This window comes from Lagenorhynchus albirostris, chromosome 5, assembly GCF_949774975.1.
Source record: "Lagenorhynchus albirostris chromosome 5, mLagAlb1.1, whole genome shotgun sequence".
In the NCBI taxonomy this organism is placed as follows: Eukaryota; Metazoa; Chordata; class Mammalia; order Artiodactyla; family Delphinidae; genus Lagenorhynchus; species Lagenorhynchus albirostris.
The window spans coordinates 67,268,282-67,291,744 of NC_083099.1; the positions used below are offsets into that span (position 1 = coordinate 67,268,282).

General features: G+C 38.7%; 1 protein-coding gene across 2 annotated transcripts in view; it reads left to right on the top strand.

The window, feature by feature from the left end:
• TPRG1 (tumor protein p63 regulated 1) overlaps positions 1–23,463 on the top strand; it is a 261,943-nt gene that overhangs the window by 94,344 nt on the left and 144,136 nt on the right. For both annotated transcript variants that reach the window (XM_060149271.1, XM_060149272.1), the window contains exons 2-3: positions 2,064–2,294; positions 10,074–10,165. In XM_060149271.1, coding sequence (XP_060005254.1) covers positions 2,073–2,294; positions 10,074–10,165 — 314 coding nt within the window. In that variant the 5' untranslated portion in view covers positions 2,064–2,072. The remainder of the gene's footprint in view (positions 1–2,063; positions 2,295–10,073; positions 10,166–23,463) is intronic.

A 23,463-nucleotide genomic window follows, 5' to 3' on the forward strand; every position in this document is an offset into this window, starting at 1 on the left:
AGTTGTCCGTGGATCCCGGGACCCTGGCAGTGGCGGGCTGCACAGGCTCCCCGGAAGGGGGGTGTGGATAGTGACCTGTGCTCGCTCACAGGCTTCTTGGTGGCGGCAGCAGCAGCCTTAGCGTCTCATGCCCGTCTCTGGGGTCCGCGCTTTTAGCCGCGGCTCGCGCCCGTCTCTGGAGGTCCTTTAAGCAGCGCTCTTAATCCCCTCTCCTCGCGCACCAGGAAACAAAGAGGGAAGAAAAAGTCTCTTGCCTCTTCGGCAGGTCCAGACTTTTCCCCGGACTCCCTGCCGACTAGGCGTGGCGCACTAACCCCCTGCAGGCTGTGTTCACGCCGCCAACCCCAGTCCTCTCCCTGCGCTCCGACCGAAGCCCGAGCCTCAGCTCGCAGCCCCCGCCCGCCCCGGCGGGTGAGCAGACAAGCCTCTCGGCCTGGTGGGTGCCGGTCGGCCCTGATCCTCTGTGCGGGAATCTCTCCGCTTTGCCCTCCGCACCCCTGTTGCTGTGCTCTCCTACGCAGACCCGAAGCTTTCCCCCTCCGCCACCCGCAGTCTCCGCCGGCGAAGGGTCTTCCTATTGTGTGGAAAACTTTCCTCCTTCACAGCTCCCTCCCACTGGTGCAGGTCCCGTCCCTATCATTTTGTCTCTGTTTATTCTTTTTTCTTTTGCCCTACCCAGGTACGTGGGGGGGTTTCTTGCCTTTTGGGAGGTCTGAGGTCTTCTGCCAGCGTTCAGTAGGTGTTCTGTAGGAGTTGTTCCACGTGTAGATGTATTTCTGATGTATCTGTAGGGAGGAAGGTGATCTCCGCGTCTTAGTCTTCAGCCATCTTCCCCCCACCCCTATCTTGCCCCTCCCTTTTTCCCTCTCCTCACTGGTAACCACTAATTTGTCAGAGATAATCAGTATTAATACTTTATTTTATTTCCTTTTAGATTGTTTCTAACCTCTGTCCTACCACACATGTATATACATACGTAAGTCCAGGTAATATTCCTTCCTTCCCTCCCTCCCTTTCTCCCTTTCTTCCTTCCTTCCTTCTTTCTTTCTGAATTATTGTAACAAATTTGAATAACATTATTCATAATATTTTATAACATTTTTTCCACTAACAATTGTTTTTTTGGACATCATTCCATGGTAAAAATATATCCTCACATTTGTAATGACCACATTGTATTCACTGTGCAGTATAACGTGTCTTATTTAGCCAATTCTCTGCTGATGGATACTTAGTTTCACTATATTTTTTTGGTATTAGATGCAATGTTGTGTGAGTGTGTAATGTTGCTATTGTACACAATGTTTTGCTATTAGACATAAAATTATGTACTTTTCTACTATTAGACACAGTGTTGTAATGTACAACCTTCTATATTTATGTCTTTGCATTTGTCTGAATTATTTCCTTAGGATACATTTTTATTTATTTATTATTAAAATTTTTTACTGAAGTATAGTTGATGTACAATATTATATAAGTTACAGGTGTACAATGTAATGATTCACAATTTTTTAAGATTATATTCCATTTACAGTTGGCTATATTCCCCGTGTATCCTTGAAGATACATTTTTAGAATTGCAATCTTGCGGTTAAAAATATGCTCAGTTCTAAGTGCTTTCGTGCCCTATTACTACCCAAGAAGTACACAAGAAGGTGCAATATCATTGCTTTTAACTCTTAAATAAGCTTGCAGGCTAGTAGGTTTTCAAGCAAAAATGCTATGAAAACTTGAAGAGAAATTGTCTGATAATGATCTCATACTGCTGTTCCCTGTTCAGCTTCCTGTCCCTGGGAATAAAGACGGGGAAAATGGAAATATTTGCAGCTTCCTTTTCTCTGTCCACAGGGTCTCTGCTTCTTTCCCCTGGTAAACGTCCACAGAGGACTGTAGAGTCTGTGTTATTGAACTGCATCCATCAGTGCCTCTGCTTAGTTAATGTGTGGTGGGTTTGTCAGTTTCAGGAGTATCATTTGCTCATCATACACTGTTTTGCCATAGCTAGGACACAGGCGACTTTTTTTTTTTTTCTGAGAAGGTTGTTTCTTCCTTTATTTTAGGCTGAAGAAATGTCAACCATTGGGAGTTTTGAAGGATTGCAGCCTGTGTCTCCGAAGCAAGAGGGAGATGACCAAACCTCTGAGACTGATCAGCTGTCCACGGAGGAGGGTGACCCAGGCACTGTCTCAGGGCCAAGGCAGACTTCAAGGCCTCCAAGTGTGACCGAATCAGCACCCTACCCCAGTCCCTATCACCAACCTTATATCTCACGGAAGTACTTCATTACACGGGTAAAATAATAAAATCATGAATTTAAATACTACATAAAACTTCTCCTTAAAAATATCCTAATATCCTTCCATATACCACATGTTTTACCAACTGTTTTCATGTTCGTTATCTTGTGTAATAGTCACAATAACTGTGAAGTAGTCATCCTTATCTCCATTTTATAGGTGGAAGATCTGAATTTAGGGGAAGTTAAGGGTCTATTTTTGACTACCAGATAGTATCAAGGAGAAGCAGGTCCTCCAGCCTCCATGAGTCTTTGGCTCCTGAGTCCTGTATTCATGCTAGACCTGACCTCAATAAATTAATGCTCTATGGAGAGAGAACCAGACTGGCTAGAATATAAGGCTGGGAGCCCAGAGGGAGTATTTGTTGTAAGTCTGGAAAAGACATGGGTGATGGAGTGGAAAGGGTTACTGAGCATGGGCTAAACCTCAAGGGTCTACATGGGCATGCTGGTATAACACTACGGGGACACTTTATTCCAATCCTATAGCTGCAGTTTGGAGCTGAGCTTCTTCCCTGTTCATCAAAGCAGTGAGCTTGTAGGCTATCATCAACTGGGGGCAACATTGCAGATTGTGCTCTGTGGCAGCAGAGAGATTCTTCAAGTGTACATGGAACATCTCTTTGTTGAAAAAAAACTTTTCAACTCAACTGCTAAACAAGTGGTGGCCAAGAGTTTGAGACTATTTATAATGCTTTAACTAACAAACCCTGATTTGTTAGCCTTTAAAATATATCTTTGGTTAAGATAAAGTTGTAGCTAAAGAGACTCAATATGTGTGTGTGTGTGTTTGAAGATATGTACCTATATTACCTGTATTCAGTGACTCATATGTGCAGAGTGCTTTGGCATGTTCTATACTATGTGTGTGTTTGTGTGTTTTTGCATAGGGAAAGCAAATGGTTTATTTTCTAAAGTATAAGAACTTTATTGAATATGCAAAGTTAAGCTTAAGATATAGCTGGGAAAGAAATCAAAGCATCCCTTAAAGTGTCCTTTTCTTTGATAGTGATGATGAGAGAAGAACAGGATTTGACGAGAGAAGAACAGTGATGAATGATATAGAATAAGGGCTTTATCATTGGAAGCTGGTCAATTAAGAGAGCTGCCTGAGAAGTCTATGCAAAGCTGTTGTCTTTGCATCTGATGATGGGTCTGAAGTTGCTATAGATCAACCAATTGGAGACATTGTATGTATGTATATGTGTGTGTGTATGTATGTATGTATATATATATATATATATATATACACACACATATATATAAATTCTCTCATCTTCAAAGTATGGATAAAATGTCAGTTTTATATGGGAGTTTAAATAAGCTAATTTTTAAAGATTTCTTAGTACAGTGTAAGACACATCTATTAACATTTCATAAACAGCATCTCTTGCTATTCTAAATGCTTTCTTTCTCCTTTTTGCTGACTTGGCATTCACATTCCTGTTATTGGTAATAGGAATGATATTAAGATGCCCATGACCTCACCATGACCCCTAAGGTGAGATACAAATGTAGACCTATAGGGTCTGTAGCAGGAAAGAGGTTCAAATGAAGGAAGCTAACTGATTTTCTCAAGGGATAATTAAATCAGGCCAGGGCTCTGAATGACTCAGATCTATGAAACATACATCATAATGTTTTGCTTCTTAGAGCTGAAATGAGATCTAAGGATGATATGGTCCAATGCTTCTCAGTCTTTATCGTGCAAACGGATCACCTGGAGAGCTTGTTAAAATACTGGTTTGATTCAGTGGGTCTGGGATGAGGCCTTAGATTCTGCATTTATATAAACTCTCTGGCAATGCTCATGCTTTCTGTCCACCTACCACACTTTGAACACCAAGTTGCTAGTCAATTCTCTAATTTTTAGAGGCAACTAAGGTCCAGAGAGGGGCAGTGGCTCACCCAAGGTCTTAACAGTTAGTGAGCACTGACTTGCCCAAGAGGTTAGTAAATAGCAAAGCTAGGGTTAGAACAAATGTTCCCCAATTCCCATTCATAGTTCTGTGATCCCATGCAGTGATTTAAAATAAATCAGTTTATTACAGTGTAAGAATTTTAAGGATGTATCTTGCAAATTCAGAAAAGCAGTAAGTGACTGAGTGGAGAAATTCCTTAGCCATGCATTTTATTTTATTACAGGTTCTAAAATAATTTCACAGGAGGTGGTTTATTGAAAACAATTGGAAAATGTGGGCAAGCAAGATAAAAGTCACCATAATTCTACAGTTCAAAGTTAACCAAAATATATGAATGTGCTTTTATACATTTTGGTGAATAACCTTACTTTTTCTTACATGTACATTTTATTGTGCAAAGGAATAGAATTACATGCCAAATATTTATTATGTCAATAACTGTAGTTTCATAAAATCATTTTTAACACTCTATAATATCCCACTATGGGGATGTAGTACAATCTGTTTAAGTTTTGCTGGATATTTAAGTTGGTTCTTGTTCATATCTGGAAAGGAAAGTTATTCCTTGGCTTGCTGAGGCAGGATGGCACTCAGTTACTTAGCTGCCAGGAGTGGACACCCAATGCTATAATAAGAAAGAGGATGGATCAGTATATGAGTTTCAAGCTGGATATGCAAAGATGTGACTGATATGAAAGTATAGATCAATTTATGACAAACAAGGCATTTTTAGCATCATAATATCGTGCATTAGATCACATCTCTGAATACCTGGTCGTAAAACAAGCCAGTCTGGTCCCTTCAACCTCTTGTGTTCTTTTATGGGTCACTGTGGGTTGTTGCTTTCTTCCCTCAGGCTTCCAGCCAATTATTTATTTACTGCAAATTTGTCCTTCTGATACAGCTTAGCAACATTCTTTCTCAGAGCCAGGAGGGGCCTCATAAAATATCCAACCCCACTCCTGAGACACATAAAGAAGATGTGACTTGTCCAAAGGCAACCAGCAACTTAGGGGTCATAGCAGGCCAGGAACCTAAGACTCCTGGAACTTTCTACCACCCATCCACTGCCTCTGGCCTTGGACAATGAATGAGGAGTCACAGTAATGAAGGTCTGAACCACTTGCTATCAGTGTGCTTGGATAACCTTTTCCTCATATTTTTGTTCATCTGCTATTATTGCTTAGACATATCTAAAAATGGCCTACTGTCTTCTCTCAACATAAGTACCCCTCAAGGCTATATAACTTGAGGTATATTATGATAATCACTTTAGTCGTGGAGAGTGATATTCAAAAGCAACTTCTTATGAAAGGAACAATACTTGATCCGCATGGGGAAAGATATATATAAACTCCCTGTAGGACTCTATATTTGCAGATACCTTATCAGAAAGTTGATTCACGATTAGAGATGGGGAATTATCTCCAAATTTATACTTGAGAATGTAAATTACATACAAACTAATGGGACTAAAACTCTTTGATCTTTTAATATTTAATTAATGGTTCCCCATGGCCTTTTTATAGCCTGTGTTCTATTGTGAGCAACAAGATTTTAATAAGCAGGTTTGGGACTTCCCATTGTGTGGCAAGATGTTGTTGCCTTTATGACACTAATTTGACTTTCATACTCTCTCCTTTTCCCTCTTCTCTTACTACACGCTTCCCCATGTCTTGCTCTTGTACTGGGAACAGCTAAATATATTAGTTGTATTGTTATTGTCTGTATGAGCTTCTTTGTGATTTAGAAATTATATATCTCACTGGGCAAACTGTTCCTTGAATCCCCTCCTTACACTGAAATCCTTTGAAGATGGTAATAAAGTTGATGTTTCTATCTGAGGGCAGACACTTAACAATCATGAAATAAGAAGCATTTCCTTCATTTTCAGGGAGAGACAAATTTGTCTGGGCTTTACAAATCACATCCAATTCACAGCTGGTTTTCTTACCTTATGAATATACCACAAAGTAAACTCTTGGTATGACGACACCCTCAAGGGAGAGTTGATTGTGTCTAAGTCCCTAGGAGCATTCCTTTCTATCTTGTCCCATCCTCTCACTGTCTAGCTAAGGGGTCCAGTATTAGTATTAGTAGCAGACATGAATATTGTTTGTGTGGCTCCTGGCCCTGGGCTATTCTAGCTCGAGGAAACACAAGGAGACAAATACATATGTCTTTGAACTTTCCTCAGTACGTTTGTTTTGATTGAAAATATTTAGTGCTAGACTGTTAGAGAAAATATTGACCATTAAGCTATGTAGTGACTTATAAGTAAGGATCCCCCTAATGATTTTTTCTTAAAATTTAGAATTAGAAATGTATTTTTACTCTCTTGCCAGGCTTTCTCTGGTCAAGTGATGAGTACATATCATTCCATTATACTTTCGTATTAGTCTTAGAGTGCAAGGAGTCTCAGAGCTAATTGTTCAGTAACCATTTGATGCCCCAATCCTGGTACAATGATTTCCCTTCTATTTAATGTTAACAAGAAGAATGATAATGAAGTCTTTTATTCTTCAGTGTTACCAAATGTTTTCACCATTTCCTAACAGCTGTTACAGTTAATGATATCTTATCCATCTAACAAATGCTTACACCGATGCATGGAACGACAAGGTGACTTAACATGGGTCTCAGAGCCAGCAGAAAGGCTGAGATTTAAAACCTTGTCCCGGACACAAGTCAAAGTGTTCACACACTTTATTTCATTTTTGACACTAAAAGGCTGAAGTTAATTTATCATAGTAACCAATAATAACAAATGGAGGAGAGTAAAATACTCTATCAGGATATGATGCATAACTGTTCCATAGAGGCATAACTGATATTTCTACTGAAGGTAAGAATTCAGGCAGAGAGGACACGGACAGAACTCCAGAGACTTCCAAACTGTTCTATAAGGAATACACTTCATTTTTAGTGTTTAACTTTTGAAAATGTGTATAGCCAAACAACACCCATCCACTGGCTCCATCCACCAAGTTCCTTCCCTACCCTTAGGGAACCGCTGTTAACATTTTCTATGTATCCTTCTAGAGTGACTTTAGGCCTGTACAAACACAAATACTTATTCTTACCCATTCTCCTCCTTTTCACACAAAAAGTTGCCATATTTACCCTTTCTTCTGAACATTTTTTTCCTTTCACTTAATAACGTATTTTGAAATCAAAGATTAGTACATGTTTCTTCATTTTTTACATATTTATCATATTTCATTGCATGGATATGTCCCATAATATATCTAACAACTCTACTATTGATAGATATTTGCATGGTTTCCAAGTTTTTGCTATCCACAAACTAGGCTGCAAAGGACACTTTATACATATGTCATTTTGTACATATGCAAGAGTATCTATAGTATAACTTCACAGAAATGGAATGTGTGGATCGAAGATTAGATCATTTTGATAGCTTTTGCCAATTGCCTTCCATAGGGAAGACAAGTAAGGTTTTGAAAAATTCTACATTCTTTTATTCATCTTTACATGTTTTTGGCAAAGTGTCTGGCATAAAAGCATCCAACAAAATGCTTATTTTAGGATTATTTCATTATTCTCCAATTCCACTTATAATGTTTTTCTTCTGAAAAGTATTAGTTTCACTACCAAGTTATATTAGCTTGAGGCAGAAATTATGTGGCTACACGAAAAGAGACAGGAAAAATAGCCATGATGAGTCATCAAAGAAAGCATCATTTTTTAGAGAACTTTGACCAGTGGGCCTAGTAGAGTCAGGCTGTATCACGGGGAGCCAAGGATGATGGATGATGGGAGAATTGTCACAGAATCAGGAAATTTCCCTGCAGGGTAGTCCAGTCCTACCAGCTGGATTACTGGAAACCAGTGATGTTGACACAATCTCCTGTGTCAGTGGGAGCTCAAGGCATATTTGACTAGTGTCCCAGAACTTACTGATTTTGTGACACACAGGTTTCAGCAAGCACGGGGTACCATACTAGCTTTCTGACAATCCTTTAACCAGCAGCAGAGGATGACAAAAGAGTTGGAAATCATTCAGTCCCCTGGCTGACTGTCCAATCCAACAGGAAACTTGTTAAAATTGAAAATTAGAATCTCTCAGTGTAAAAGGCTATGGTCATATTTTCTTAAAGATTTCCAGGAGGTTTTGATCATCAGCTTGGCTCAGAAAGCTTTGGTTCAGTCTACTCAGTTGTCTTATAGATAAAGAAATGGAAGCCAAGGAAAGTTAAATAATTATCTGTAGGTCACAGAATTTATTCATGACATATCTGGAATATGAACACAGGTCACTCAATTCTCTGTAGTTGTCCTATCCATTTCCTGGATGACTTGTGCTGTGTGGAATGAGTGGAAGGGAGGGGGACAGATAAGTACTTGAAGTTCTGTACCATTTACTACCACTTCATCTGAAGCAGCTCCATTCTTTTCCTGTATTTTACATGTGGACTCATCTAAGATTTTTCTTAACTGATGGACTCTGTGGCTATAGTCTTTCAAAGCCTTTTATCATAGTTTGAGAAAACAAGCAAACCAAAATCCTACAATCACCTCACCTCTGAGAGAAGATATTTGAATGGGTCCTAGCTAGGCTAGTATCCCCATTTCCTTTTGGGAGAGAAAGGTCTCAAGCTAGGAGGATTAGGAATGTTAATGTTTATGGAAGATTAGGTGTCTAGCGTAAAGCCCTATTATATAGAGACTATATGAGAACTTGTAACATACTAGTCCCAGGGTTGGGCATGAGACCAGCACCGTGTGGTAGGCCTAGAAGTGGAATGTCTGGGTTTCCTGTCTTGTCTCTGTCACTTCTTGACTGAGTGAACTTGACAAGTTATATACTTCCCTACACAGACCCCTCTTTTCACACTTATAAAACGGGATGGCTTCTAATAGATAAGCCCTTGGCTGTAGTGGTTCTCAACTTTGGCTATACATTGGAGTTATCTGGGATGCTTTAAAAAATCCTGATGTACTGTTAGGTGAATCCAGTCCACTGAGTATCTGATAGAATTGGCCTGGTGCACAGCCCTGGCATTAGGATTTTCAAAAGCTCTGCCAGTGATTCTGATGGGTAACCAAGGCTGAGAGTAACTGCCTAGAGAACAATGGTTCTTATAGTAGAGTCCCACACCAATAGCATCACCCAGGAACTTGTTAGAAATGTAAATTCTCAGGCCCACCCCAGAACTACTGAATCAGAAACTCTGGGGACAGTGCCCAGAAATCTGTTTTAAGACACATTTCAGGTGATCCTGATGTGTGCTGAAGTTTAAGAATCACTGAGCTAGAGGGTCTATGAATTTATTATTAAAACAGGGTTATTCCATTTTTAAGCTAGAGGCAGGCTCATAGTAGGAATTCCTTTTTGGATAAAGGTAAAAAAAGAGAGGTAAGGAGACAAAAAATTCATTTCCCAGAGCCAGATAAAACTATAGTCAGAATACTGGAAGAAGCTTTCCTCCTTTGTGTTTTATGACCATGTACTCTTTGAAGAGAGAAAGGTTAGATTTTAAAAATGTATGTATTGCTAAATGCATTGAACTTCCTGATACACATTTGTTTATTAGAAAAACTGGTGCTCTGAAAATAGCTATCTTCATTTCTATGAGAAAATGTGAGTAAGATTATAGAAATCTCACAGGACTTGGATCACTTTTGTCCCACCCAAGGAGAGCAACTTAGTAAATACCAGAGTTTAAGACTAAGCTCTCCAGCAGGCAGTACCTACAACAAACAGGCAACTCCAAGAATTATCTTTCCTGGTCAACTTTTTGGAGGAATTGCTGGGATATAGTAATTAATCATAAGCATGAAGAGGACTCAGTCTTCTCTAAACTAGGTATTCTCTTTCTCCTACTCAGCCAGGGGCCATTGAGACTGCCACAGAAGACTTGAAAGGCCACATTGCCAAGACTTCTGGAGAGAACATTCAAGGCTTCTGGCTCTCGACAGAGTGAGTAGTTATGACTAAGTGAAGGACAGTGGAAATCTAGCCTTTTCCTTGACAACACCATAATAGAATAGGAGATGGCCCAGTGGAAGAATTTCTCCTGGTTACAGTGAGATAATTGATTGACATATCGAGCAGGAGAGTAAAGTTTCATGGTGCCCCAGGGCTGATGGTATGACCAGGTTTGACTTCTACCACTGTTTTCCAGGCTAGTTGCTTCACTCAACCATCACTGTTACTACCTTAGGTCAGGCCCTCATCGGGGCTCTCAGGGACCACTGTTATTAGCCTCCTCACTGATCTCTCTGGTTCCAATCTCTGTTTCTTGTAAGCACTCTCCCTCCAACCACATCAGGCTACTAACCATCCCACTCTGGGTACAGTGGAAAGGAAGGTTGGGAAAGAGGATGAATGAGGTCAACATATACAGTGTGAATTTTATCATTAAGTAAATTGGGTACAATAACATGAGCAACAAAACTAGGGAAATCATGCAGGATAAAGACAGGCCACCTTGGAGGCGGGGAGGGATAGATTGGGAGTTTGGGATTGACAGGTACACACTGCTATATTTAAAATTGATAACCAACAAGAACCTACTGTATAGCACAGGAAACTCTGCTCAATATTCTGTAGTAACCTAAATGGGAAAAGAATTTGAAAAAGAATAGATACATGTACATGTATAACTGAATCCCTTTGCTCTACACCTGAAATTAACACAACATTGTTAATCAACTATACTCCAATATAAAATAAAAATTTAAAAAAAACAAAACAAGCAAATAAAAAGCCCTCAAAAGAAAGGCCACCTGTCCAGAGTTAAGATAAAAACCAAATCTAACACTTAAGTGCTTGTCATTTTAATGACTGCTCCATTCACCCTCAAGGCTTATCTTAGCTACAGGGGTTTTCATTGCCAGACACAATGAAGATGGTTAACTTTCTGTCCTACCCTGACACTCTAGTGTCTGTGTGACTTTTTTTTCACCCACCAGGTGACTATTAGGAATGCCATAGTCCTTATAGTAGTAAGTAAAATATGCACATAATAAGGGTAAGAGGCATCTCTTTTCTTCTGCAGAATCCATGATATTAAATGGAGAATGCAATTAGAACTCCATTTGAGATACTTAATTGGTTCAGTAAGTTTTCTTGGTAGTACAAGCACCAAAGGTTCCAGCCGAAAAGCTCAGTCATTTCTACACCTGAGTGAAGAATCATTTTATCTTTCCCTTCTGGGAGGGACATCTTCTTTGAATAAATTTTAGGAGGACAACACTGGGATGTTTAACCTTCCAGTCGAGCAGAACAAATCCCTCAATCAAAGGAATGCAGAAACCAAATAAACTGTGAGTCCATCTTTCTGACCACCATAGCATATTTTTGTTTCAAATGGGTTCCAAAACTTGAATTAAAATGAATTTTTGAAAACCAAGCTGACAAGTTCTGAGCATTTGTGTCTTCATCTATGAATTGCAGATAATGATATATACCTGACAAGTTGTTATGAAGACTAAACAAGGTAACATTGTAAAATTCTTAGCAAAGTCCTTAGCACATAGTGGATTTTCAGTGGACATCAGTGTCCTTCCTCTGTTCTCAAGTACTAACTATTGGTAAAAGGCAATACTTTTTGATGTTGTTATTGGTAGCCTCTACGTTTATTTCTATCTTGTCCATCTCTATCTCTATCATCTCTGGGTTACCTTTAATGAAAAGTCTTTTAATTTATTCACTTTCACCAACTTACATTTTATTCTCTACTCTCCACCTCCCATCTGCAGAGTAAAATATGATTTGTGCAAATGAAAAGGCTGCCTTGGGCTTCCCTGGTGGCGCAGTGGTTGGGGGTCTGCCTGCCGATGCGGGGGGCACGCGGTCGTGCCCCGGTCTGGGAAGATCCCACATGCCGTGGAGCGGCTGGGCCCGTGAGCCATGGCCGCTGAGCCTGCGCGTCTGGAGCCTGTGCTCCGCAACGCGAGAGGCTGCGGCGGTGGGGGGCCCGCGTACCGCAAAAAAAAAAAAAAAAAAAGAAAGAAAGAAAAGGCTGCCTTGATTAAGCAAGATGTCTACATAAATTCTGAAGGTCACGTCAGAAGTAAACACTTACCTATTTTGTTTCTACAATGTATCTCACTTTTTTTCTACAATATATCTCATTTCATTTCTACAATGTATCTCATTTATAAGAAAGAATGCACAAACATGGTCTTTCAAATCCAGTGGTGGCTACTTTTGAATTCTCAAATAATAGAATCAGTAATTTCTTTAAGGGTGCATATTTTGTTTGGTTTTATTTGTACAGAAGTTTGACTTGTTTTTTTGTTTGTTTGAATGTTTCTGCTCAGTGATTGCAGTGGCCTGTAGATATCAATTTTTGGAAGATAAATCTGATTGTGTGATCTGCATTGAGGTTTAGCACTATAATTGTGTGCTTGATTTAACATCAGCTAGGATGATTGCTAACACCAGCAGTTTTCAGGTAAATATGAACAGCTTTGCCCCAAAGACGCAAGCCTTGTACTTACCTCTGAATCTAATAGGACGTTCAGAAAGTTGGTAAGAAATCTCTGGCAACTAGTTTTCTATTTCTCTTTTGTCTTGTGGTACCCATTTATATTAAGGACAATAATGAGGCATGTATCCTATGCATGTAGAATTTCAAGCAATCATATTTGCTTATTTGCTATCAGACTTTCTTCCTTTGCACATTGGAACCCATTTCTCCTTTTTAAATGGTAGTGATTTTGTGTTCTTTTTTGGTCATTCTTCTCTCTCAAAATTCTTTTACTTCTCCCACAACCCTCCATCAAAATCTACTTTCAGGAAAAGATCTGATTCCAGTCGTTTTTACCAGTGTAATACATTGCCAGTTTCTTTTCTTTTCCTGTTACTCTTTGTAGCTGGTTCAGACTGCCTTCATGTAATGGAAGGAGGAGGTACCAGTTGTAAAGAAAATGTTCAGGCATCTGGACTAAATGAATGGGCTCCCATTCACTGTGACTGTTCAAGCAGAAGATAGGAAGCTGTTTGTCAAAGGAGGGGCATGCATACGTTTTGAATGACCTTTCAGGCTTAAGTCCTCTGTTTATTTGTAGTGCAGCAAAAAACAGCAACAGCAAAACCAATCAAACAAAAAACAAAACCTCCAAAATAACAACAGCAAGACTAAACAAAACAAATGTATAAACACACAGGCCCAGAAAGGTGAGAACCTGGGCTGCTCTTGTCCCCTTTCCTCCTTTTTCTAATGGAATAAGACCCATCCATTCCTGAGAGTTACAGGGGCTGTAACATAGACCTATTTCCCCAGCCTTACCAACCACACAAGACTCTTTTCAAGCATAACACTTTTTTTGTATGTGACAGAAAAGGCTGGGCTTCATGTACATCAACTTTCAGCTCCTTCTGGGGAGATGAGAAATCCCTGGCTACTCATCAGTGGTTTAAAGAATATCTGCTTTCAAACCAGTATTCCAGTTTCAGAATGATGAATAGTAAAAAACCTTTTAATGTAGTATATAGCACATGTAAAAGTATCTTCATGTCCATGAACTTGCTTTACCTTCCCTACATCCTTGTTAGTTGTATGATTCCCATTTTATAGATGAGAGGTGGAGACTAGGGAAAATGAAGTGGCCAGATGAAGATCCCATAAGTGATAGAGCAAGAAAGATGGACCACCACACTCCTGCGTTAGCTGGGTTCTGATTCTTTCCCCAAGTATATACAGTGTAGATGAGGGGTAACTGATAAGCCCAGCTCCATCTTTAGTCATGGTTTGTCAGACTCCTAGAAGTAGTTTGATATAGGAGGGCAAGGTGGGAGCTGTTGAGAGGAAACTTGAAAAGGACTTATGGGCCTTGTGTATCATGTTTAAGAACTTCGATTCTATCCCTTAGGTGATACGGAGGCTCTGATGGGTGAGGCTCTGTATTTATATTTTATGAAGATCACTGAAAGTCCACAATCCCTTATCCAAAACCCTTGAATCAGCTGAGAATTTTTCATATTTTGGAAATGTAAAACAATGCATATGTTGTTTATTTTATGCCCCAAGTGGAGGTCTGGGACTACCCACCCTAATCAAACATATTAATCTCTTTTCAGGGAAACATGTGATATTAAAAATAGAATAAATCGTCATCTGGTTCAGATCTGGTTTTACCGCAAAGTGAGTTTGCACCACGGCTGCAATTTTCAGAGTTTTGTTGAATTTGAAATTGTGGATCAGGGTCTGTGGCCCGTACATGTTTGAAATGTGGAGGATCAATAAATGGGTGGGAGTTTAGGTGACACCTTAGATACTTATGCAATATCCATGAAGGTCTGATCCAGTGGCATGCTGGAGCTGGTTCACACTTGCTCATAAGAGGTGAATGGTAGGATTTCAGGAATTTTGACAGTCAGTTGTTAATTCTTAAATTTAAATTAAATAGTTTTACAAGTTATTATTATATGTAAAATTAAATAAAATTAGTTTCACCCCCAAATAAATTTTTTTTGTATTTTATTTATTATTATTATTTTAAACATCTTTATTGGAGTATAAGTGCTTTACAATGGTGTGTTAGTTTCTGCTGTATAACAAAGTGAATCAGCTATATGTATACATATATCCCCATATCCCCTCCCTCTTGTGTCTCCCTCCCTCCCTCCCTATCCCACCCCCCTAGGTGGACACAAAGCACTGAGCTGATCTCCCTGTGCCATGCAGCTGCTTCCCACTGGCTATCTATTTTACATTGGGTAGTGTATATATGTCCATGCCACTCTCTCACTTCGTCCCAGCTTACCCTTCCCCCTCCCTGTGTCCTCAAGTCCATTCTCTAAATCTGTATCTTTATTCCTGTCCTGCCACTAGGTTCTTCAGAACCTTTTTTTTTCTTTTAGATTCCATATATATGTGTTAGCATATGGTATTTGTTTTTCTCTTTATGACTTACTTCACTCTGTATGACAGATTCTAGGTCCATCCACCTCACTACAAAATAACCCAATTTCGTTTCTTTTTATGGCTGAGTAATATTCCATTGTATATATGTGCCACATCTTCTTTATCCATTCATCTGTCAGTGGACACTTAGGTTGCTTTCACATCCTGGATATTGTAAATAGAGCTGCAATGAACATTGTGGTACATGACTCTTTTTGAATTATGGTTTTCTCAGGGTATATGCCCAGTAGTGGGATTGCTGGGTCGTATGGTAGTTCTATTTTTAGTTTTTTGTTTGTTTGTTTGTTTGTGGTATGCAGGCCTCTCACTGTTGTGGCCCCTCCCGTTGCGGAGCACAGGCTCCGGACGTGCAGGCTCAGCAGCCATGGCTCACGGGCCCAGCCTCCCTGTGGCATGTGGGATCTTCCTGGACCAGGACACGAACCCACGTCCCCTGCATCGGCAGGTGGACTCTCAACCACTGCGCCACCAGGGAAGCCCTATTTTTAGTTTTCTAAGGAACCTCCATACTGTTCTCCATAGTGGCTGTATCAATTTACATTCACACCAACAGTGCAAGAGGGTTCCCTTTTCTCCGCACACTCCCCAGCATTTATTGTTTGTAGATTTTTTGATGATGGTCATTCTGACTGGTGTGAGGTGATACCTCACTGTAGTTTTGATTTGCATTTTTCTAATGGTTAGTGATGTTGAGCATCCTTTCATGTGTTTGTTGGCAATATGTACATCTTCTTTGGAGAAACATCTATTTAGGTCTTCTACCCATTTTTGTATTATTTTTTGTGTGTTTTTGATACTGAGCTGGACGAGCTGTTTGTAAATTTTGGAGATTAATCCTTTTTAAGTTGCTTCATTTGCAAAAATTTTCTGCCATTCTAAGGGTTGTCTTTTTGTCTTGTTTGTGGTTTCCTTTGCTGTGCAAAAGCTTTTAAGTTTCATTAGGTCCCATTTATTTTTGTTTTGATTTCCATTTCTCTAGGAGGTGGGGCAAAAAGGATCTTGCTGTGATTTATGTCATTGAGCGTTCTGCCTATGTTTTCCTCTAGGAGTTTGATAGTGTCTGGCCTTACATTTAGGTCTTTAATCCATTTTGAGTTTATTTTTGTGTATGGTGTTAGGGACTGTTCTAATTTCATTCTTTTACAGGTAGCTGTCCAGTTTTCCCTGCACCATTCATTGAAGAGGCTGTCTTTTCTCCATTGTATAGTTTTGCCTCCTTTATCAAAGATAATGTGACTGTATGTTCATGGGTTTATCTCTGGGCTTTTTATCCTGTTCCATTGATCTATATTTCTGTTTTTGTGCCAGTACCATACTGTCTTGATTACTGTAGCTTTGTAGTATAGTCTGAAGTCCAGGAGCCTGATTCCTCCAGCTCCATTTTTCTTTCTCAAGATTGCTTTGGCTATTTCGGGTCTTTTTTGTTTCCATACAAATTGTGAAATTTTTTCTTCTAGTTCTGTGAAAAATGCCATTGGTAGTTTGATAGGGATTGCATTGAATCTGTAGATCGCTTTGGGTAGTATAGTCACTTTCACAATGTTGATTTTTCCAATCCACGAACATGGTATATCTCTCGATCTGTTTGTACCATCTTTAATTTCTTTCATCAGTTTCCTATAGTTTTCTGCATACAGGTCTTTTGTCTCCTTAGGTAAGTTTATTCCTAGGTATTTTATTCTTTTTGTTGCAGTGGTAAATGGAAGTGTTTCCTTACCTTCTCTATCAGATTTTTCATCACTAGTGTATAGGAATGCAAGAGATTTCTGTGCATTAATTTTGTATCCTGCTACTTTACCAAATTCATTGATAAGCTCTACTAGTTTTCTGGTAGCATCTTTAGGATTTTCCATGTATAGTATCATGTCATCTGCAAACAGTGACAGTTTTATTTCCTCTTTTCCAATTTGGATTCCTTTTATTTCTCCTTCTCTGATTGCTGTAACTAAAACTTCCAAAACTATGTTGAATAATAGTGGTAAGAGTGGGCAACCTTGTCTCGTTCCTGATCTTAGTGGAAATGCTTTCAGTTTTTCACCATTGAGAAAGATGTTGGCTGTGGGTTTGTCATATATAGCCTTTATTATGTTGAGGTAAGTTCCTTCTATGCCTACTTTCTGGAGGGTTTTTATCATAAATGGGTGTTGAATTTTGTCGAAAGCTTTTTCTGCATCAATTGAGATGATCATATGGTTTTTCTCCTTCAATTCATTAATATGGGTTATCACATTGATTGATTTGTGTGTATTGAAGAATCCTTGCATTCCTGGGATAAACCCCACTTGATCATGGTGTATGATCCTTTTAATGTGCTGTTGGATTCTGTTTGCTAGTATTTTGTTGAGCATTTTTGCATCTATGTTCATCAGTGATATTGGCCTGTAGTTTTCTTTTTTTGTGACATCTTTGTATGGTTTTGGTATCAGGGTGATGGTGGCCTTGTAGAATAAGTTTGGGAGTGTTCCTACTTCTGTTATATTTTGGAAGAGTTTGAGAATCATAGGTGTTAGCTCTTCTCTGAATATTTGATAGAATTTTCCTTTGAAGCCATCTGGTCCTGGGCTTTTGTGTGTTGGAAGATTTTTAATCACAGTTTCAATTTCAGTGTTTGAGACTAGTCTGTTTATATTTTCGATTTCTTCCTGGTTCAGTCTCAGAAGGTTGTGCTTTTCTAAGAATTTGTCCATTTCTTCCAGGTTGTCCATTTTATTGGCATATAGTTGCTTGCAGTAATCTCTCATGATACTTTGTGTTTCTGCAGTGTCAGTTGTTACTTCTCCTTTTTCATTTCTAATTTTATTGATTTGAGTCTTCTCCCTTTATTTCTTGATGAGTCTGGCTAATGCTTTATCAATTTTGTTTATCTTCTCAAAGAACTATCTTTTAGATTTATTGATATTTGCTATTGTTTCCTTCATTTCTTTTTCATTTATTTCTGATCTGATCTTTATGAATTCTTTCCTTCTGCTAACTTTGGGGTTTTTTTTGTTCTTCCTTCTGTAATCGCTTTAGGTGTAAGGTTAGGTTGTTTGTTTGAGATTTTTCTTATTTCTTTAGGTAGGATTGTATTGCTATAAACTTCCCTCTTAGAAATGCTTTTGCTGCATCCCATAGGTTTTGGGTCATCGTGTTTTCATTGTCATTTGTTTCTAGGTATTTTTTGATTTCCTGTTTGATTTCTTCAGTGATCTCTTGGTTATTTAGTAGTGTATTGTTTAGCCTCCATGTGTTTGTATTTGTTACAGATCTTTTCCTGTACTTGATATCTAGTCTCATAGCGTTGTGGTCGGAAAAGATACTTGATACAATTTCAATTTTCTTAAATGTACCAAGCCTTGATGTGTGACCCAAGATATGATCTATCCTGGAGAATGTTCCATGTGCACTTGAGAAGAAAATGTATTCTGTTGTTTTTGGATGGAATGTCCTATAAATATCAATTAAGTCCATCTTGTTTAATGTATCATTTAAAGCTTGTATTTCCTTATTTATTTTCATTTTGGATGATCTTTCCATTGGTGAAAGTGAGGTGTTAAAGTCCCCTACTCTTATTGTGTTACTGTCAATTCCCCCCTTTATGGCTGTTAGCATTTGCCTTATGTATTGAGGTGCTCCTATGTTGGGTGCATAAATATTTAAAATTGTTATATCTTCTTTTTGTATTGATCCCTTGATCATTATGTATTGTCCTTCTTTGTCTCTTGTAATAGTGTTCATTTTAAAGTGTATTTTGTCTGATATGAGAATTGCTACTCCAGCTTTCTTTTGATTTCCATTTGTATGGAATATCTTTTTCCATCCCCTCACTCTCAGTCTGTTTATGTCCCTAGGTCTGAAGTGGGTCTCTTGTAGACAGCATATATATGGGTCTTGTTTTTGTATCCATTCAGCCAGTCTATGTCTTTTGGTTGGAGCATTTAATCCATTTTCATTTAAGGTAGTTATTGATATGTATGTTCCTATTTGCATTTTCTTAATTGTTTTGGGTTTGTTATTATAGGTCTTTTCCTTCTCTTGTGTTTCCTGCTTAGAGAAGTTCCTTTAGCATTTGTTGTAAAGCTGGTTTGGTGGTGGTGAATTCTCTTAGCTTTCTCTTGTCTGTAAAGTTTTTAATTTCTCCATCAAATCTGAATGGGATCCTTGCTGGGTCGAGTAATCTTAGTTTTAGGTTTTTCCCTTTCATCACTTAAATATGTCCTGCCACTCCCTTCTGGCTTGCAGAGTTCCTGCTGAAAAATCAGCTGTTAACCTTATGGGGATTCCCTTGTATGTTATTTGTTGTTTTTCCCTTTGTACTTCTAATATTTTTTCTTTGTATTTAATTTTTGATAGTTTGATTAATATGTGTCTTGGTGTGGTTCTTCTTGGATTTAGCCTGGATGGGAGTCTCCGCACTTCCTTGACTTGATTGAGTCTTTCCTTTCCCATATTAGGGAAGTTTTTGGACTATAATCTCTTCAAATATATTCTCAGTCCCCTTTTTTTTCTCTTCTTCTTCTGGGACCCCTATAATTTGAATGTTGGTGCGTTTAATGTTGTCCCAGAGGTCTCTGAGACTGTCCTCAATTTTTTTCATTCTTTTTTCTTTATTCTGCTCTGCCATAGTTATTTTCACTATTTTGTCTTCCAGGTCATTTATCCGCTCTTCTGCCTCATTTCTTCTGCTATTGATGCCTTCTAGAGAATTTTTAATTTAATTTATTGTGTTGTTCATCATTGTTTGTTTGCTCTTCAGTTCTTCTAGATCCTTGTTAAACATTTCTTGAATTTTCTCCATTCTATTTCCAAGATTTTGGGTCATCTTTACTATCATTACTCTGAATTCTTTTTCAGGTAGACTGCCTATTTCCTCTTCGTTTGTTTGGTTTGGTGGGTTTTTACCTTTCACCCCAAATAAATTTAAAACAAAGGTAATATACTCAAAATGCCTCATCCTCTGATGATTTTACTTCACTTTGCTGTTATGTATGCTCTGGGGGTTATTTTTGCCAATTCTATTTGTGTGGTGGAAATAATACAGGACAGTGTGTTCCTGCCCCTTTCTACCACCTGGATGTTCAGTGATATCAGGTTGGTAGCTTGGAATTGGCCCCGGTGGCAGCAATTATCCCGTGAAAATAAGCCAACTAGAGGTCAGAGTTTGATTTATTGTTTTGTTTATTGTCTAAACTTAAGAAAGTAATAGAGTATATGTTAACAATGCAGATTAAGTTTAAAAGTGAGTCGTGTCTGTGGCTATAATATTGTCATAGCACAAAAAATTTGAGGAAATATTCTTCCAGAATTCAAAAACTATTATCCAATTTAGCAAAAAGTCACCTTTTTCATTGGTGAATGGATGAAGTCTGTACAGGTGGCTGAGGAAAGATGAACGCCAAGCAGAGGTTGCAGGGTTGCAGAGGGTCTGTGTTCTGGCTGGGGCAGAGGCCATTGGCTGTTCTCGCATCAACCTGCTGACTCCCAGCCTAAGCTGGATATTCCAAAAGGCCTCTTCTTCCTCTGTATCCCTCTAGTGCTCTCTACTGCAAAATCGTAACATGGGGGCACACTTGAAAGCAGAAGTGCTTAAGAGAATCTGATGTTTATCATAGAGCATATACTGAAGTGTGCATTAGGAACTGAGAAGCAATAAGTTGATAACTGACATAGCTGGGCTTTGTGGATCTTTGTGTTTAATCATCTAGGAGGAAGGAGTTCAGGGTAATGCTTGGGCTTTGGCCTGGCAAACTGATGGGCTGTCTGTGCCGCAATTCTAAGTTAAGAAGGACATGGTAACTCTACCTTATTGAGAAACCACCATATGCCAAACATTGGAGGAGAAACTGTGCACACAGTCTCACTTAATCCTCCCAACAGTCTTGTCATTCACTTTTTACAGAACTTGTTGTATAAAGTTGTGGGGAAAAAAAATGTGCCTGAGGTATCCATCGTGCCTCCTCATAGTGGTATTGAATAGATGGTTCTACGTATGTGTACAGATGCCCTCTTCATTAGTTTTCAAAAGGGACAGTAATCCTGACGTATTTATATAGGCCTGCCTTCTATAGGTGCTAAGGGCATGAAATAACATTAAGTCAGTCAAAGCATTTTCCAAAGGATATCACCCAAACTAGTGCAGATTAAATTCTTTGACATGTTCTAAATTTAGACAGATATATCATTCAGCAGATTAGAAAAATGAGTTTGAAGGCACTTGGGTAGCGAATACAAGGAGGATGGACAGGGAGACCAAAAGGAGAACTGGAGAGATGCTATCAGCTCCAGCGAGATCCCAGTTAGCTGAAACCATTAAGAAAACCATTAAGGTATTCTTAAAGTGTACCATATACACTAATATGTATAAAATAGATAATTAATAAGAACCTGCTATATAAAAAATAAATAAGTAAAATAAAATTTAAAAATTCAAAATTCAAAAAAAAAGAATACCGTAAGGAGACTTCAAGTGAGACTCAGGCTTCCAGCCCAGCCCAGCCCATTTAGGAATTTTATAACTTTATAGCTGTAAAGACAGGATGATGTTTATCTCCTCCTCGTACTGTCTTTCTTGGCCCTCTGGGAAAGGACTTTTACAATAAATAGTGCCTACGCTTTTAGAAGTGATCCATTAAGCCAGTACCAAGGAGAACATCTTGACACTCTGTGGAGTCTCAGAAAAGTGCGATACGATGGCAATGACGTGGCTCTTCAGTCAAATGTACTCAAGATGTCTTTGTCTGCGGTGGTTAAGGAGGCGGGAGGAGATGAGATCTTCCCTCCACACACATTAGTGTGAAGTGGTGGTGAGGGTTGTTGTTCTCATTCCCCTTATTCCTGAAGGAGAGGACTTGCCTCTAGTGGCTGGGATCAAGTAACTCTTGCTCTTCATCTTCATGGCAAATACTTTCAGCATGTTTCATTGCCTACCTCTCCTGAAACCCACCTAGGTTTTTATCCTCAGACTTTGGTGAAATCTGACTAATCATCTGTGTTGGACATAAAGACAGTAGAATGAAAGTGAGGTCAAGGAAGCAGCCTGGTGTCATAGAAAGAGTCCTGAATTTGGAATCAGAAGACTTGGGTTTGATTCCTGGCTCTGCTACTTATTATCAGTGTAGCTAGGTGAACTTGAGTGGGCTTTCCATTTTGTTTTTCTAAATTAGTGAATTTGTTTTAATACAGTCTTTAATCCATTAGAAATCCACTGCTCTTGAAAGAAGCACAGCTACTATTAATGTTTGGTATATATCATTCCAGCTTTTCTCCATGCAATCTTCTGTCAAAGATTGTTATAATATTAATAGATAACATTTACTGAGCACTTAAACTGTACCTTGCGATAAGTGCTTTCCATGCATTTGCCGTTATATTTGTATAATTTATATAATTTTGATGATCTCTAAATGGCATTTTTCTTAGGGATTTTTCCTCGTATTTTTCTTGGTTATCTTGTAGTTTTTGTAAAGTATTAGACAGTTACTTTTAAACTGTCAGTGGCTACACAAATGTAAAGGTTTATATTATCTTTTTAGAATTGAAGCACCAAGTAAGGGAGAGTTACCAGTGGGCCAGAGTAACATTCCACAACTGGAAAGAGAAATGAAAATATGTAAAGCATTCCCCACTTATTTTTTGATAAAAAATAGTAAGTAATATTCCTGTAGCACTTTATAGTTTAAAACTTACTCTTCTTCATTTAATTCAATCTTCATAGCAATTGTCTGAGGCAGGAAACATGAACTCCAATTTGCAGATGAGGAAATCAAAGCTCAGAAGAGTAACACATACAAAATAGATAAACAAAAAAGACCTACTGTATAGCACAGGGAACTATACTCAATATCTTGTAATAACCTATAATGGAAGAGAATGTAAAGAAAGAATATATATGTATATATATGTATGTATTGTATAACTAAATCACTTTACTGTACACCTGAAACTAACACATTCTAAATCAACTATATTTCAATAAAAATTTTTGAAAAAGAAGAGTAACACAGCTCTAAAGTAGCAGAGACAGGGCTCCAATGCATTATTCTGCCCTGACTTTTGCTAAAATGATCTTTTGCTACTGTGCCCAGATTCCATGTGTGCCCCTTCTCAGACTGTAACCCAATGGTTAAACTCAGAATTCTGTTTCTTGGGCTTGGTGGGGTAAGTGGAATTGTGCAGGGCATCTCTGCTTAATTTAGAATGATTTCCCAGAAGAAAGAACTATCCTAGATGTTTAAATAAAAAGAAAGGCATCCGGGAAGCGAAGCAATGTTGAGGCAGAGGAGACCAAACGATTTCCCAGGCACAGGGTGCCACTGGAGTTCACCGATCCGCAAAGCAATGCCTGTGTTTGCTTTCACACCTG